At 35.5% G+C, this 14461-nt stretch overlaps 1 protein-coding gene across 1 annotated transcript in view; it reads right to left on the bottom strand.

The window, feature by feature from the left end:
- DCC (DCC netrin 1 receptor) overlaps positions 1-14461 on the bottom strand; it is a gene marked incomplete at its 5' end in the record, with an annotated part of 1182001 nt that overhangs the window by 231145 nt on the left and 936395 nt on the right. The window contains one exon of the mRNA XM_081253253.1: positions 3467-3608. Coding sequence (XP_081109379.1) covers positions 3467-3608 — 142 coding nt within the window. The remainder of the gene's footprint in view (positions 1-3466; positions 3609-14461) is intronic.

The raw sequence follows: 14461 nt of genomic DNA, 5'->3' as shown, positions 1-14461 counted from the left end.
TAATTCAAAATGATTGTCCTTGAGAGGAAAAGTAATGAAAGGTGTCTAGTGAGTAGAATACTGTATACTTGGAACATCCAAATATAGCCTTTCCTGGAAATATGGTCTTAACAGATATAATTACTTTAGGACCTTGAGATGGAATCATCCTGGATTACTATTGAGTCTATACCCAACGAATGGCGTCTTTATAAGAAGAGAGATGTAGAGACACACAGAGGAAGTGATGCAGAGATGGAGGCAGAGATCTGAGAGATGCATCTATAAGCTGAGTTATGTCAAGGACTGCCAGCAACCATCAGAGGTTAGAAGACAAACATGGGACATTTTCTCTCAGAGTCTCCAGAATAAACCAATCCTGCAGACACCTTAATTTCAGATTTCTGGTTTCTCCTGAACTGAAAAAAAAAAAATCTGTTCTTTTAAGCCACCACATTTGTGGTAATTTGTTATGACCCCCCTAGGACTAATATAGCATCTTTGATAGTAAAAAGGCTAACACTTGCTGCTCTATATAGTTATCTTTTTAAACAATTTTGCTTTTCGTCGACAGAAAATCCTAAACTTTGTATATTTAGAGAGTCAAAGTTTTGGTTTGATTACATTAAGCTGAATGTGTTAAATTCCATTTGGCAAAAAATCCATAAATACTAAACAATTCATATCAGTAAGGTCATTCTTCATTTATTTTCTTGATCAGTCCCTTCTTAGTTGTTCAATGGGCATACAGTTAAAGTCAGTGGTAGGAAATCTTCAGTTTTGGTAATCAAAAATTATAATATAACATCAGAGTCTTGACATTTCATTTGTTTTTCACTGTACATATGCAGGTAAAATGCATATTTTATTGTTACAAAAGTAAGCAATAATCACTTAATATTTTGATATTTAGAACGTATTATTCTAAATATTTTCTTACGAATTTTTTGCTTTATAAATATGGACTCATGCTTAATACTGATTTAAAACTGAGTTATTCACTTAACATGCTTTAAATATTTAACATGTAATTTGATATGTTTACATTACAGTATTCTCAATAGATATACAGTATTCCTTGATATGATTGTGTCTGAATTTTCTAGTTAACTGCCTATAGTTAGATACTTAGGGTCTTTTTTTTCTTGTTATTTGCTATTAAAGTAACGGTGCAATGAACATGTTTTTAGTTCAAAACTTTGCAAAAAAATATGTCTGCTGAATTAGAACAAACTCCTAGAAGTTGGAAACTTGAATCATACATTTATGAATACACACACATACACACACATACATCTGTATATAACAGAAATCTCCACATTGCTTTCCAGAAAGATTCTAGAAACTTTCTGTCCCACAAGTAGTATATGAGAGTTCATGTTTCTTTTGTACGCTTTCCAAAACAGTGTATCATCATTCATTTTTATCTTTATTACTTTAATCAAAGGAAAATGCTAACTTATTTTTGTTTTAATTTGCATTTCTCTGCCAACGAGATTGAACATTTTATTACGCTTGTTGGCTATGTATAGTTCTGTAAATTGAATATCCAGTCCTTAGTTTTTCTATTGGAATGCTCATACTTTAATTAATTATTTTATAAAAAAGAAGTTTATTTTATATTTTTAATATTTTTCATTTGAGAAGGAAAAGCAATGATTAAAAAAGTTTCAGGGCTTCAAATGCCAATATCTGTTAAAATACAAGGTTTGGATTAAATTATTCTTAGAGCCTCTTCTTCTATTCAAATATTAACTCTTAGGAATTATACTAAAATTTTTAAAGCAAGATTTTTCAATTTTGGTGATTTATTTTAAAGTAAACTATGTACATATGTACCAAATATTCCAGTAAGCGAACATGCCTCACTTCACTTATTTTTACCTTCTTCCCATCATTTTATCCAGGAAAAAGACAGGATCTTGGCTTTCCTTAGGCTTTTTAAATGGAATGGTATAGTGCCATAACTTCCACTTAGATTTAATAATACCTTCCTAGGAGATTTTGTCCAGATATAAAACAAATAATGTGATTTTTGGTAATCTATTTTGGAAGCACTCTCACAATCACATTAACATTTTATAGGCATAAGAGGCAAAACCTAAAGGGAAAAACCAGGTTTCTATCAAGTCTCATATTGTAGGCTGAGTAAGTAGCTTAAATTGTGTGTGTTTTATGATTTCAGATGGAAATTTACTGAGTACCTCATACAGAGAAAGGAATAAATAAGGAGTTACTTTCCTTTATTCTCATCTGCGATGATAGTTTCCTTATCTATTTTCTGTAAATTATGATTTTTAATTTGCATGTTGTCATGCAGCCAGTTTATGTGCCATAACACATATGCTCAACTTGACCCACCAGTTTTTACCATGAGCCACTGCTATATGATTTGCTTTCGAAACCCTTAGTTCATGCTCTCTTTGGTACTATACAGCCCCAAGTGCTGCTGCTACCCTAGACCAAGCCATCACCACACAAAGTGCTGAGGACAAGGAGAGAATTCCATGTTTGTGAATTTACCAGAAGTGCTGGCTTCCCAGGGGGCTGGCAGGAGGTACAAAACAGTTAACAACCTGTTGGTGGGCTTACTTTGACCAATGATAGACAAGAGAGAAACTGCTCATGCTTCCTATCCAGCCATCCTCTGTGGGCCACAGCAGTTCAATTAGCTTCTCTAGTGATACCCTACCAAGGCCAAGCAAGCTCTGGCTTTGTTCTAAACTTGGGGCCAGTTCAATAATATGTCATCATTATTTGATTTATTTTCCTCCCTGGCTCATTTTCCTTGTTCCCTCACTCTTGCTTTCCTGGGCTTGCACCCCAAATGCATTAACTTGAAAGCCTGACTCAGTCTCTGTTTTCCAGGAACTGGACTGACATGTATTAATGGTTCCAGTAGTTATAGGAAATATATGATTATTAATCTTATAAAATAAAAAAAAAATTAAGTACTACATGGAAACTGGGTCCAGTTTTCAGAGAGAATTTTGACCCACTATGAGTTCCACCAACATTGCTACATAAGTGAATTTACTTTTTCATTTATGGAAAGTAGAATAATTGTTCTCTTTATTCCCCAAACTACCCCTCTCTCCATTTTCCAACTTCATTCTCACTCCTGGAGTTTGAGGGAACGGGGCTCAAAATGACTTAAACTTGGAACCATTTGATTACATGACTTTAAAAAGTTATTAAACAGTTAAAAATTATTTGACAACAGAAGTTGTTGAACCAGTAATACTAAGAAACTAATATGGATAAAAATTCAATGATACGTTTATTAAGATGATGATCTAGAAGCAAAATATGTACTGAAAGCATTACAGGGAATTTCAAGTTAAAAATATAAAGGTTATTCTCGTTCAGACCAGTACATCCCATTTACCAGGCAAAAAACGGTAAGTTGTTTACCAGCAAAAAGTATTTTGTTGCTGAGGCATTAATTCATCAAAACCTTTCAAGACCACACCATGTGAACACTGACCTGTGAACAGGTACCAGAGGTTGTTTGGCTCCAGTGTTTCCACCTCACCCCTGCGGGTCGTCTTTCTGTGTCGAATTTTATAGCCGGTAATAAATCCATTTTGTGTTCCTGGTGGAGGAGGCAGCCAGCTTACTTTGATACTCTGTAAAATAACAGATGTAAATTAAAAGATTGGAGAAAGGAAGGACAACAGGATAGGGTCAAAGAATTGACACAAACATAAGTGCAAATAAGGCAGAGATGCAAGAAGTGTTAGGGATTACCCCTTAGAACCAAATTAAATCCATTCTTACAACTATATGTCTGATTTTGACAAATTTACACAATTCATTTGGTTGATTACATGCATTATCATCTCTCCTTCGTAAATGCCACTAAAATGACAGTAAAATATTCTAAATGGTATAAACCCATAAGGAATAGATAATAGGACTCTAGTGGATGAGAGAGGTTAACAAATTTTTTGAAGGTGCGAAAGAGGAAAAGTATGATTGAGCCAAAGGAGAGAGATGAAACCTAAATACTTCCTTAAGAGATATTAATGAAAACAACGTGATTGGCATGACCAAATTCAGGGAAGACTAGAAATTGTTACTTCCTAAATACCTTACAAAGCAGGACAGTTATGTTTCTGAGACAGAAGATGGATTGAAAGTCCTACCACATTCTGCAAAACTAGTCTGCTAACACTCCCTGATCTTGGAGTAGCTGGAAGCTTCATTCTCTAGGGATATTGAAACAGAAGCCACAGATTCAGGGACACCAGGCACAGGAGAGAATAGAGATGAGGGCAAGAGTTGTTAAGTCAATGACATAAGATACTCAAGTCTTCTTCCTTCATCTGATACCCAGAGCAATGGCAACCAGGTGTACACTTCCCAGCCAGAATATCAGATAATTGTTCTCTAGACAAAATTTAAAAGAATAAGAGAAAAGAACAGATGGCTCCTGATCAATCCCCCAACAGTGAGGAGACCACTTTATAACCTCCACTCATGCACTACAGTTTGCACTTCATAATCACCTTTTTAGTACTGCATTTTTATGTAAACTGGTAATTTAAGACTATCAGACATTGAAAACAAAGCCTTCGGCATAACATACAGAGAGAAAAACACATAAAAGCATAATGGCACTTGAAGGAAACAGCATTAGTGTAAGGAAAAAAGATCCAAAGAACTGTCATTAATACCCTAATAATCAAAGAGAAGATACTGCATCCATAAATAGGATAAAATACAAGAAAAATAAAAGATTTTTAAAAAGCTTATGACATTTATAATTTGGTTGCACAAATTAAATATTCAATAGATAGATTAGAAGATAAATTAATAGACATCTTTCAAAATTCATTGGGGAAAAATGATAATCAAAGGAAATTGGAGAGAAAAGATAAGAAATCAGAGGTTTAATCCATAATTTCTGACACCCAAATAGTAAGATGAGAGAATGAAGGAACAGGAAAAATAAAAGGCAGTAAATTAGAAAAAACAAAGCAAACCAAAACAAAAAACAAAAAAAATCCTCCTCCCCAATAAAAACTGCAGAACTGGAAGACTTGCGAGCCCATTCTGAAAGGGATTATGGAATATCTAAAACACTAGAGCCTCACGAGGGAGGGAAGATCCAAAAGCTTCCAGAATGAAGAAAAAAAAAAAAGAAGAAGAAAAGGGGTACATAAAACATAATCAGGAATAAGAATAGCATCAGATTTCTCAAAAACATTTAATGTTTGAAAACATTTAAACCTAGAATTCCATGTCAAGCCAAATAAATTATGATGTATGAGGAAACTATAACACAAGCATAAGGACATACACTTGCATAAGTAAAAGTATAGGGATATTTCAGATATGAATATCCATCTGTGCACCCTTTATCAGGAGGTTAATGATGGTATGCTCAAGGAAAATGAAAGTGCAAACTAAGGAAGAAAGAGATGTGAAATCCAACAGAGATCCAAATCAGAAAGAGAAATATGGAATTCTCAGAAGATAGTGAAGAAAATAGCAATATGATATAAGATTGGATTTGATAAGACACCAGACTCAAAAAAGTACATACTGCATAATTCCATTGATATGAGAAATTCAAGAATAGATAAAACTAATCTACAGTAATACAAATCAGAAAAGTAGTTGCCTATGCAACTTCACTGGAGGATTGATTGGATATGGGTACAAAGAGACTTTTTGGGGTAATAAAACTGCATCTTAGTTCATGTCTGTTACATGGGTGGATACAATTGTCAAAACACATTGCTATGGGCTGAATTTTGCCCCCTGCCCTCCAAAACCCCGAATTCATATATTGATATCCTAATCCCCAGTACTTCAGAATGTGATTGAGGGCTTTAAAATAGGCAATGAAGGTTAGATGAGGTCATTAGTGTGGGCGCTACACCAATATGACTGGTACCATTGTAAGAAAAGGAGATTAGAACAGACACATACTGAGGAAGACCATGTGAAGACACTGGAGGAAGACAGCCATCTATAAGTCAAGGAGAGAGAACTCAGAAGAAACAACTCTGCCAACACCTTGATTTTGGACTTCTAGCCTTCAGAACTGTGAGAGAATAAATACCTGTGATTTAAGCCACCCAGTCTGTGGAATGTGTTATGACAGCCCTAACAAGCTGATACACTCATGGAACTGAACACTTGAGATTTCTACATTTCACTTCAAGTACTGGATTGGCCAAATTTTAAGTAATAATTTTTTCATTTTCACCAAAAACTTTATTGAACAACATATTCACTAACTGAATGAACTTTTGGACCAACCCAATAATTACACCTTGACCAAAGAAAAAGAATGAATAGAAGGAAAGTGAGGAAGAGGAGAAGGAAGGGAAAAGGAAGATTGGGGGAGGGAGATCGGATGGATGTGTGCCAGAGTGCTGCATCCTGACATAACAATAGGTCAGTAAATGATTTGTAAAACTGGTGAATTAGAGTTAGGGAATTAAGGGACATTGAAAGCACATTACTGAGAAACATAAAGGTACATTCCAGAAAAGAAATAACAACTAAAAGTGATGGATATGGGAGTCCAAAGGGAATGAGAACAGGTTTGGAGAGGGACAGGTTTTTGTTATAAGCCTAACTGGTACTATTTAACTTAAAAAATATATACATGTATGATAATACTATATACATGAATGATAATACTTTGATGAAATTTTACATTCATTTTTAAAAAATAAACACACAGAGTTGTTGTTTTGAGAACAATTGAGAAATAAATGACTGTCAGAAAGAGGCTGAACACAATGTCAAGGAATGGACTTCTTCTGAACTCTTAGCCCACAACCCCAGGCCACTGTGACACTGTTTCAATTCAATTATGTGGGGGTAGCAGAGGCAGGGCAGTGTTCTCCAGGGAGATGGGGTTTTGAGACCCTTCTTCCAGATCTGCTACAAATTAGCTAGCTCTCTACAAATGATTAAATTTCTGTAAAAGGATTTAAAAAATCATCTAAAGGCACAGTTGTTTGCTCAGCATTTTAAAAAAATTTCAAAGAACATGCCAACTCTAGTCAATTCTCATCATTTGCAGTAGTTATTTTCTGTAAAGGCACTGTAAACACTGAATTTGGGAATATTGTAATATTGTTCCTAGGGAAAATACAGGTTTAGGTTCTTGTGAGACTTTGGTCACAACATTTTTGTCAATTCATCAATACATCACCTTGTTTTATACATGTTCCTGTTTAAAGGCACCTTACTTAATATCATCGTTGATTCATTAACACTGAACTCATGGCCAACCATACTATAATGCATGTCTGAATGGGCTTTATTTAATATATGTATTTCTCCTTAAGGTACATCACAGTTTTTTTGCACTTAGGAGGAAGACGAGACAACACTTGAGTTCTACACTTGGGGACCATTTTAAACAGCAAAATCGCCAACAGAAAGCAAAAAAAAGGGGGGGGCAAAAAATGTGGTATTTTATTTGGGCATTTATTTGACCACAAAAGGGACACTTGGTTACAATATGAGAACTGAAACAAGAAAACAGAGCATCTCCTTGTTCAGCCTCAGCTGCGAACATGTGCTGCTGCAGACTCAAAGTTTTCACTGTTCCACACGTGCACAAGTCTTCAAATGACTGTAAAGATACTGTGGGTATTGAATTTGGGACACAAATAAATTTTAGCAGGTAGGTGAATTTGCACGTATAGACTCTACAAATAATAAGGATCAAATATAATTATATAATAAACATAGTTTAATAATTTTAGAGGAACTTAGCTAAATAAAATTAATCTGATTATTTAAGTTGTTAGAATATACTTGAAAGAGTATGGCACTACTGGGATCATTTGCTTCACCCCCATTGCCCTTTAAATGTGAGGAGCTAAGTACCACTGCATTAATACTTGTTAATGCTTTTTTTTTGCATTTACTCTAGACCTGGAAATGGTCTAGGCACCTCACATATCTATGTGAGCTATGATTTTACCCTCACAGTGACCCAGTGAGTTAAGTCTGTCTTTATGCCCTTTGTACAATCATGTCAATGGGGACATAGAATGGTAAAGTAACTTGAAACCATGTGGCAGTAAGTGATAGAGGCAGGACATGAACTGAGATAATTCCAGTTTGAAGCTGGCATTCTTTCCTATTTAATGTTGCCTCTCATGGGAGCTCCAAAGGCTGAGAGTCTAATTCATTCAGTTATTATTCATTCAAAATATATTAACTATATCTCTGCTGTGTTGCAAGCACTGTCTTTGGGACTATGGAAACACTCAAATGAATCATGATAGTACATTCATTCTGGCTGAGGAAACAGAGACATAAACTCATAATGAAAACAAACTGCTAAATGCTAGAATAGATAATCCCAGAAGATACAGTGGAAATATAATAGAGGGAGAGATTAATTCTGTGTCATGTGGTCAAAAAAGATTTGACAAGGAGCCCATCCTTCAAGTGTGAATAGGACTTCAAGGAGGGGATAAATAAGATATTTAAGACAGAGTAAATATCAAGAGCAAGTTCAAGGTGTCATGACAGTGTAGAGCCTCTTTAAGTAAAGGTCAAGTAATTGCGCAGTGGCTACAGTAAATGGGACACGTAGGACAACGTAATGCGAAGCCAGATGGAAAAAAAAATCAGTATTTTTAGGCCATGCTAAGGAAACATATGGTTAGTTCAATGTGCTCATTTAAGAGAGACAAACTAATGAATAAAATAACAATACACTGTACTCGGCACCCAAAGAATGCACAGCCTTAAATATGCATGCACTCACGTGCACACACACATACATACACCTCATCTCCCCCCTCCACACATGCACATATATGCACATGCGTGGATGTGTTCTTTGCTCTTAAGTGTTTAGACACTAGTAAAGAAAACCAGATTGAATGACTACCTTATATTTATACTCCACTATACATCTTATTTTTAGTTTTCAATGCTTCAAGATGGTCATGGTCGATATTTTCACCATTTTACAATTTTATAAAGGAGGTAATTGAGGCACAGAGTTAAATGAATTTGCAGAAGTCACCTTGTATCATCACAGGGCGATTATCAGACTACTGAGTCTAATGTCCTTTTTATTATTTCATACTAAAATAAATAATCATAGAGCAACTACTTGGAAATTCTGTTCACCTAAATTCTCCTATCAAAATATTCTTAAAACTGAATTTAAGTAATTAGTTTTTAATACATCCAATAGGCCTTCCCATTAGTAGCCCTTGGCAAATCAAAAAGGGTCATTATCTAAGGACTACAAGCTTGTTTTTTCAAAGACAATTTTAAATTTAAACAGAAAATTTAAAGAAAAATGAAGGTCTTAGACCAAGAGGCAAAACCTTATGAATTAATGCTTTGCTATAACTTTGCTGAGTGACCTCTCATGTCTTATAAATGACCTCAATCTCAATGCACATATTGAAAATGGGAGAATAATTGTGCTTAGTATGTCTACCAAATGATTGTAAATCACTTGATAAGCCTGGAGATTTTAACTGTATTAATGATTATATGAACAAATACTTAGTTTTTGACAGATAATAATTTTTATTTATCATATTTGAGGACTTCCAGTGATTGCATAAATTATTCCCACATGACCAATACCTTAATATCAATGCCTGGCAGCAATTAATGAATAGAATCAGGTACATGCTCTGCATGACTGGAGGTAAACCCCTCAATGGTTATTATTCATCTTTGGAAGTAATTTCATCATTTTTATTCATCTTCATATGTGGGTAGTAGCTAAATTTATTAGCATCTTTTATGCTTTCTCATTGATTTCAAGCAGTCAGAAGCAGATTGCAAAGATCAAATAGATTCTGTGCAGGTTCTTCTGCAGATGATATGGCAGGATATCCCAAATGATATTGTACTTTGAAATTAAATGAAAGTGTTCAGTAACTTTTTCTTATTCAGTGGTATAACGTATCTTATTTTCTCTATGAGACTTACACTGTCAGTGCTCAGTGGCTCCAATTCTATTGCCCATCCCCTCACCAAGCCACCTAAAGCTGTCACAACCCAGTTTTCATGGGCAAGCCTGGTAATGATTTTTATTAAAAGTACTTAACACATGTCCTTGACTTTTGAAAAATCAATTCTAGTAGCTGTGACTTGACTGTTGGCCCTTTCATTACTTGAGAGCGAGAAAGTAATCCTTTTCCAGTGTTGGAGTGTTTTATCTTGAATCAAGGATTAATTTCATTTTTTTTTTCAGATTTGGCAAAAAAGAAAAACTGCAAAACTTAACTTCTCCAAATCCCTCCATCCCCGCTTTGGTTACCACAAAAATGAATTGGTTTAAAAATAAGCATGGTGGAGAGCAGTTAGGTTTATTGAGAAAGGATCTCGTTGGCCATTATTCCCTAACTGTCTGAGATAACCCTATCAAATTTGGTGATGTGGTATTATCCTTCTCATGGGCTACATTAATCCACTCCTTAATTCTTCCTGCACTCTAGATGTGCATAAATAGTAACTAAGAAAAGAGAAGAAAAACATTAATAAGCTCACTACCCCACCCTCATTTTTTTTTTTTTCACAAGCCACGTTTCATAAACTTCTGTTTTCAGTTCCACATATCACATTGCACCCTTACATCTTGCCTTATGCTCTCTAGGGTGAGTTGCAGGGGAAGACCAGCCCCTCTTAAAACATTCAGTTACCATAGTAGAGAGTCTTTTTTTAATTTTTTTCCCCCAATTGAGTAATTATTTATTGAGGATCTGCTTAGTGGGTCAACAACAAAAAGACACATTGTAAACCAAAGTTAATATAAGATTTCAGTCATCAAATGCCTATTTCATGAAGGACACTGTACAAGGGTGGGTATACAATGATGGATAAGACAAATTGACAGTTCTTAAGGATCCCAGTCTGATGAAGATTGGACAAGGAGTCTGGCCTCAAGGTGGGCATGGCTAAGAGCACAGATGGATCAAGAGCTCTATTTCTTGGAAATGCGTGTGATACACCAAGGATGATAAAAAGGCTACAAAGCAAGAATTTCTGCTGAGACTTTGAAAGGTCTAAGTGACAAGTTTGGAATAAGGCCTTAATCACCAGGATATAGTCTAGATTTGAGCTGATAATGAATATCTTTTAGAGTTTTGAGGAGTCATACTGATTGAGGACATATGTTTTGACACCATACAATCACTAAGCAGCTGATAATGCATTATAATTTTTGAGAGTAAAGTACCATTACTCTTGTTTTACATAAGAGATTAAGAAGCCTGCCTAAGGACTTATAACTAAAGTGTGACAAAGCCAAGATTTGAACTCCGTTCTATATTAAATCCAAACCCAGAGTTTTCGAGCATTTATATTGGAGTGCTTTCAGCAAAGCTGTGGTCTCAGAATCTCCTGGCAGTCTACCATCTACCTTTTCAATAGGTTTAATGCCCTGGGAGAGCCTTTTTCTTCCCGCCAGCGATTTTATCTAGATAGCATTCCCAAAGAAGGGAATTGAAGGGCACCATTTGAAAGAAGATCCTTGCAGCAAATAAGAACACCTTGGTTGAAATACAGCAGAAATCAAAGGATCTTGACACTTAACTGAAAGTCAGTTTTAGACTCTACCCCTTATTTCTCTTCTGTATTTATGGGAACTTGTTGAATCTCACGTGAACTTCCTTGAAGAATGAAATATGCTTTCAGTACCCATGAGGCTCTACAGATTTTATTAAAAAGAGCTCATCAGCACTTCTAAAAAACCTGTTTTCATTGTGTCCCCCACACATTCCCTTATTTACATTCCCTCTGCCACTGCCCTAATTCAGAACATAATTTACCATCACCCAGAATACAGCCATAGCTAAGTAATTGATCCTCATGCCTCCAGTGTCACACTGCTCACACCCATGTCAGTCATCTTCCTTATCAGTGAATGAGTCACTAAAGCTCTCTGAGCCCAAGTTTTCTCATATGCATTATGAACTAATAACAGGGCCAACCTCAAAGGCTCGTGGTACAGATTATGAAAGTCAGTGTGAACACGCTTAGAAGTCCCATCAGAGTGCTGGTGCACAATAATCATGCAGTAAATTGTAAATATCAATACTTTAAGGGAGGAAAGAAGAAAAGAAAAAGAAAGGGCAAGAGAGCAAGAGATTAAGAGATAAAGAAGCAGAGAATAAAGAAAGGCAAAAGGACACAAGGGTAGGAAGGAGAATCAAGAAATACCATGTACAGTAACAATGCTTAGAATGTGGACTACTTATTTGTGTGCTGACTCAACAATTTTTCTTCTGGAAATCAAAAGGGGCACTGAGAGGGATACATTACTTAGCAACAGTTTTTAAACTCCTTTTCTTCCATGAATATTTATTGAGAAATTTACTCTGTAAAATATTAGTCAAATTTCTTGTTGTAGCCAATAGAACCTTTAGGTGTGGGTGGTAGAGACCTTGGAAAAGGGTGGAGACTAAAGGAAGGCAGAAAAGTGAAGAGAAGCAGTATCTATTTTTGGAGGTAGACTTGACAGCACTTGGTGATTTATCGACTGTCAGGTGTAAAGGAGGAAGAGTCATCAAGAATGGCCCCTAGGTTTCTGGCATAAGCAACTTGGTAGATGATAATGCATTTACTGTGATAGGTTGTCTGAAAAACAATCTACTTTCAAAAAGAGTTCACTGGACCTGCTGGTAGCATCAATAATGACAATTCACAGAGGATGTAAAAACAAAGGCTATCCGTATTGATAATATTCTAGATAATATTGCGAAAGGCATTTTTCTAATTTTATCATTTAGAGTAAATCATATCTTAATAATATCAAAATTATATAATAACATTTAATATTTAACCTTCGATATGTATCCAAGTACTTGGTGAATATTTCAATCGATGCTGAAAATGTCTAATTGAGTTTCAAACTGGAATAGAAATTAATTAATAAAACAGTATTTTAAGCTGTATTATGTACATAATCGTGTGAACAATTTCTACAAAAAGTTTTGTTTTTTTTGTAAACCTATATACTTGATGGCTCTAACCAAGTATGGATTTGATAAAACGTCAATAAGGTATTATAAAGGTGTATAAATTCTTTTCCTGCAGTTATATACTATTCTTGCAGATCTGACATATTTTTACTTTACTATCATAAAAACTCCATCTCTTGTGATAAGCAAAGTTAGAAATTTGGGTAGCATACTATAATTGACATTCTTTAGTTCATGTAGGCAACTGTTATCCAAAATGACCTAAAGCCATGTAAGAAAATATTTTGTGTGACACATTTCCAGAGTGAAGTCTGCCAGTACCACATAAAGTTTAAGTTTAATATCTGTGCAATAATAAAAGTATGGTTATATACAAATTGAGTACTACTTGATTTTAAATAAAATTTTATGAACACATCTTAAATTCAGGCAAGAACATTTCTTTGTTTTATTGAAAAAGGAAAGCTAACCTGTTGTGATCTTATATAATGATGCTGAAATAATACAAACATTTTTTCATCAATAGGTTTATTTAGTTGTAAAATAGTCTACCCTTATCTCTGCCCTGGTGGCTTCTACTCCTCACAGCTAGTGCCAGTGGGACTGCTATCTTGAAACTAAGCTCTACTTGAACTACTTTGGAAAATTCCTGTCCCTGATTATGTAATATGCTAAGCCACACTGGGACAAATTTCTCAGGTTGCTCAACTTCAAATAAAATACTGCAAATTCACTTTGATTTGGGTCCCAGGTTTCTCTGGTGGGGATGTTGCCATGCTTTTTTGTGAATGTTCCTTTGCCTTGTTAATCTGCTTGGTTCATCCAAGACCTCCAAGGCATCCTAGACTGAGTCCTCCAGCGGATAGTGTCTCCTTTGTGAATTTGTCAGAGGTTGGCAGACTTTCCTGACAATATTTACTTGCCTCTCTGAATCTAGGCATGTTATCTGCTTTCATACTCTCAACTGCCCAAACCCACTGGCCCTGTGATTCACCACCTGAAGTGCGTCATCAGCCCTTTCTGACACCACCCATCAGGGACAACTGTCATCTACCTTTCTGTTTCTCTGGATACTGTGACCAGTCTTCCTGAAGGAACATCCCTAATCACCTTACTTACTCCTGTTTAGGGACACAACCCTCCTGACACTGGCCCTTAATGCCATACCCATTCATCCCACAGATCTGTCTTCTTCAAGGGTATATAATGGGCACATTCACAAACTAAGAGAAAGGTCATCTGGAAAATGCTCCATTTCGTATAAGTTCCATTTTTATATTTCTTAGCTAAGGTTAAACTGGGCTATATTTAAATTGACACTGGGAAACTGACATGCCACCACTTTATTCCTTTCATCAAATTCTGAGAGCTCAACTTTCACAAGCCCAAGGAAAAAAGGGGAAGCTTATGACTTACCTAACCTACTTCATTTTAGAAGCACAGGGGCCTTGAACCAGTAAATTAAGGTCAAATATGTTTCCAAATCTTCACTGTGAGATCCCCAATCCATCACTGTCTAAGAAGACAAAGGGTAGCCCAAT

This window comes from Mesoplodon bidens (assembly GCF_964165515.1).
Source record: "Mesoplodon bidens genome assembly, chromosome: 13".
Classification (NCBI taxonomy): domain Eukaryota; kingdom Metazoa; phylum Chordata; class Mammalia; order Artiodactyla; family Ziphiidae; genus Mesoplodon; species Mesoplodon bidens.
Note: the sequence above shows the minus strand (reverse complement) of the source record. Positions and strands in the feature narration are given on the sequence as shown.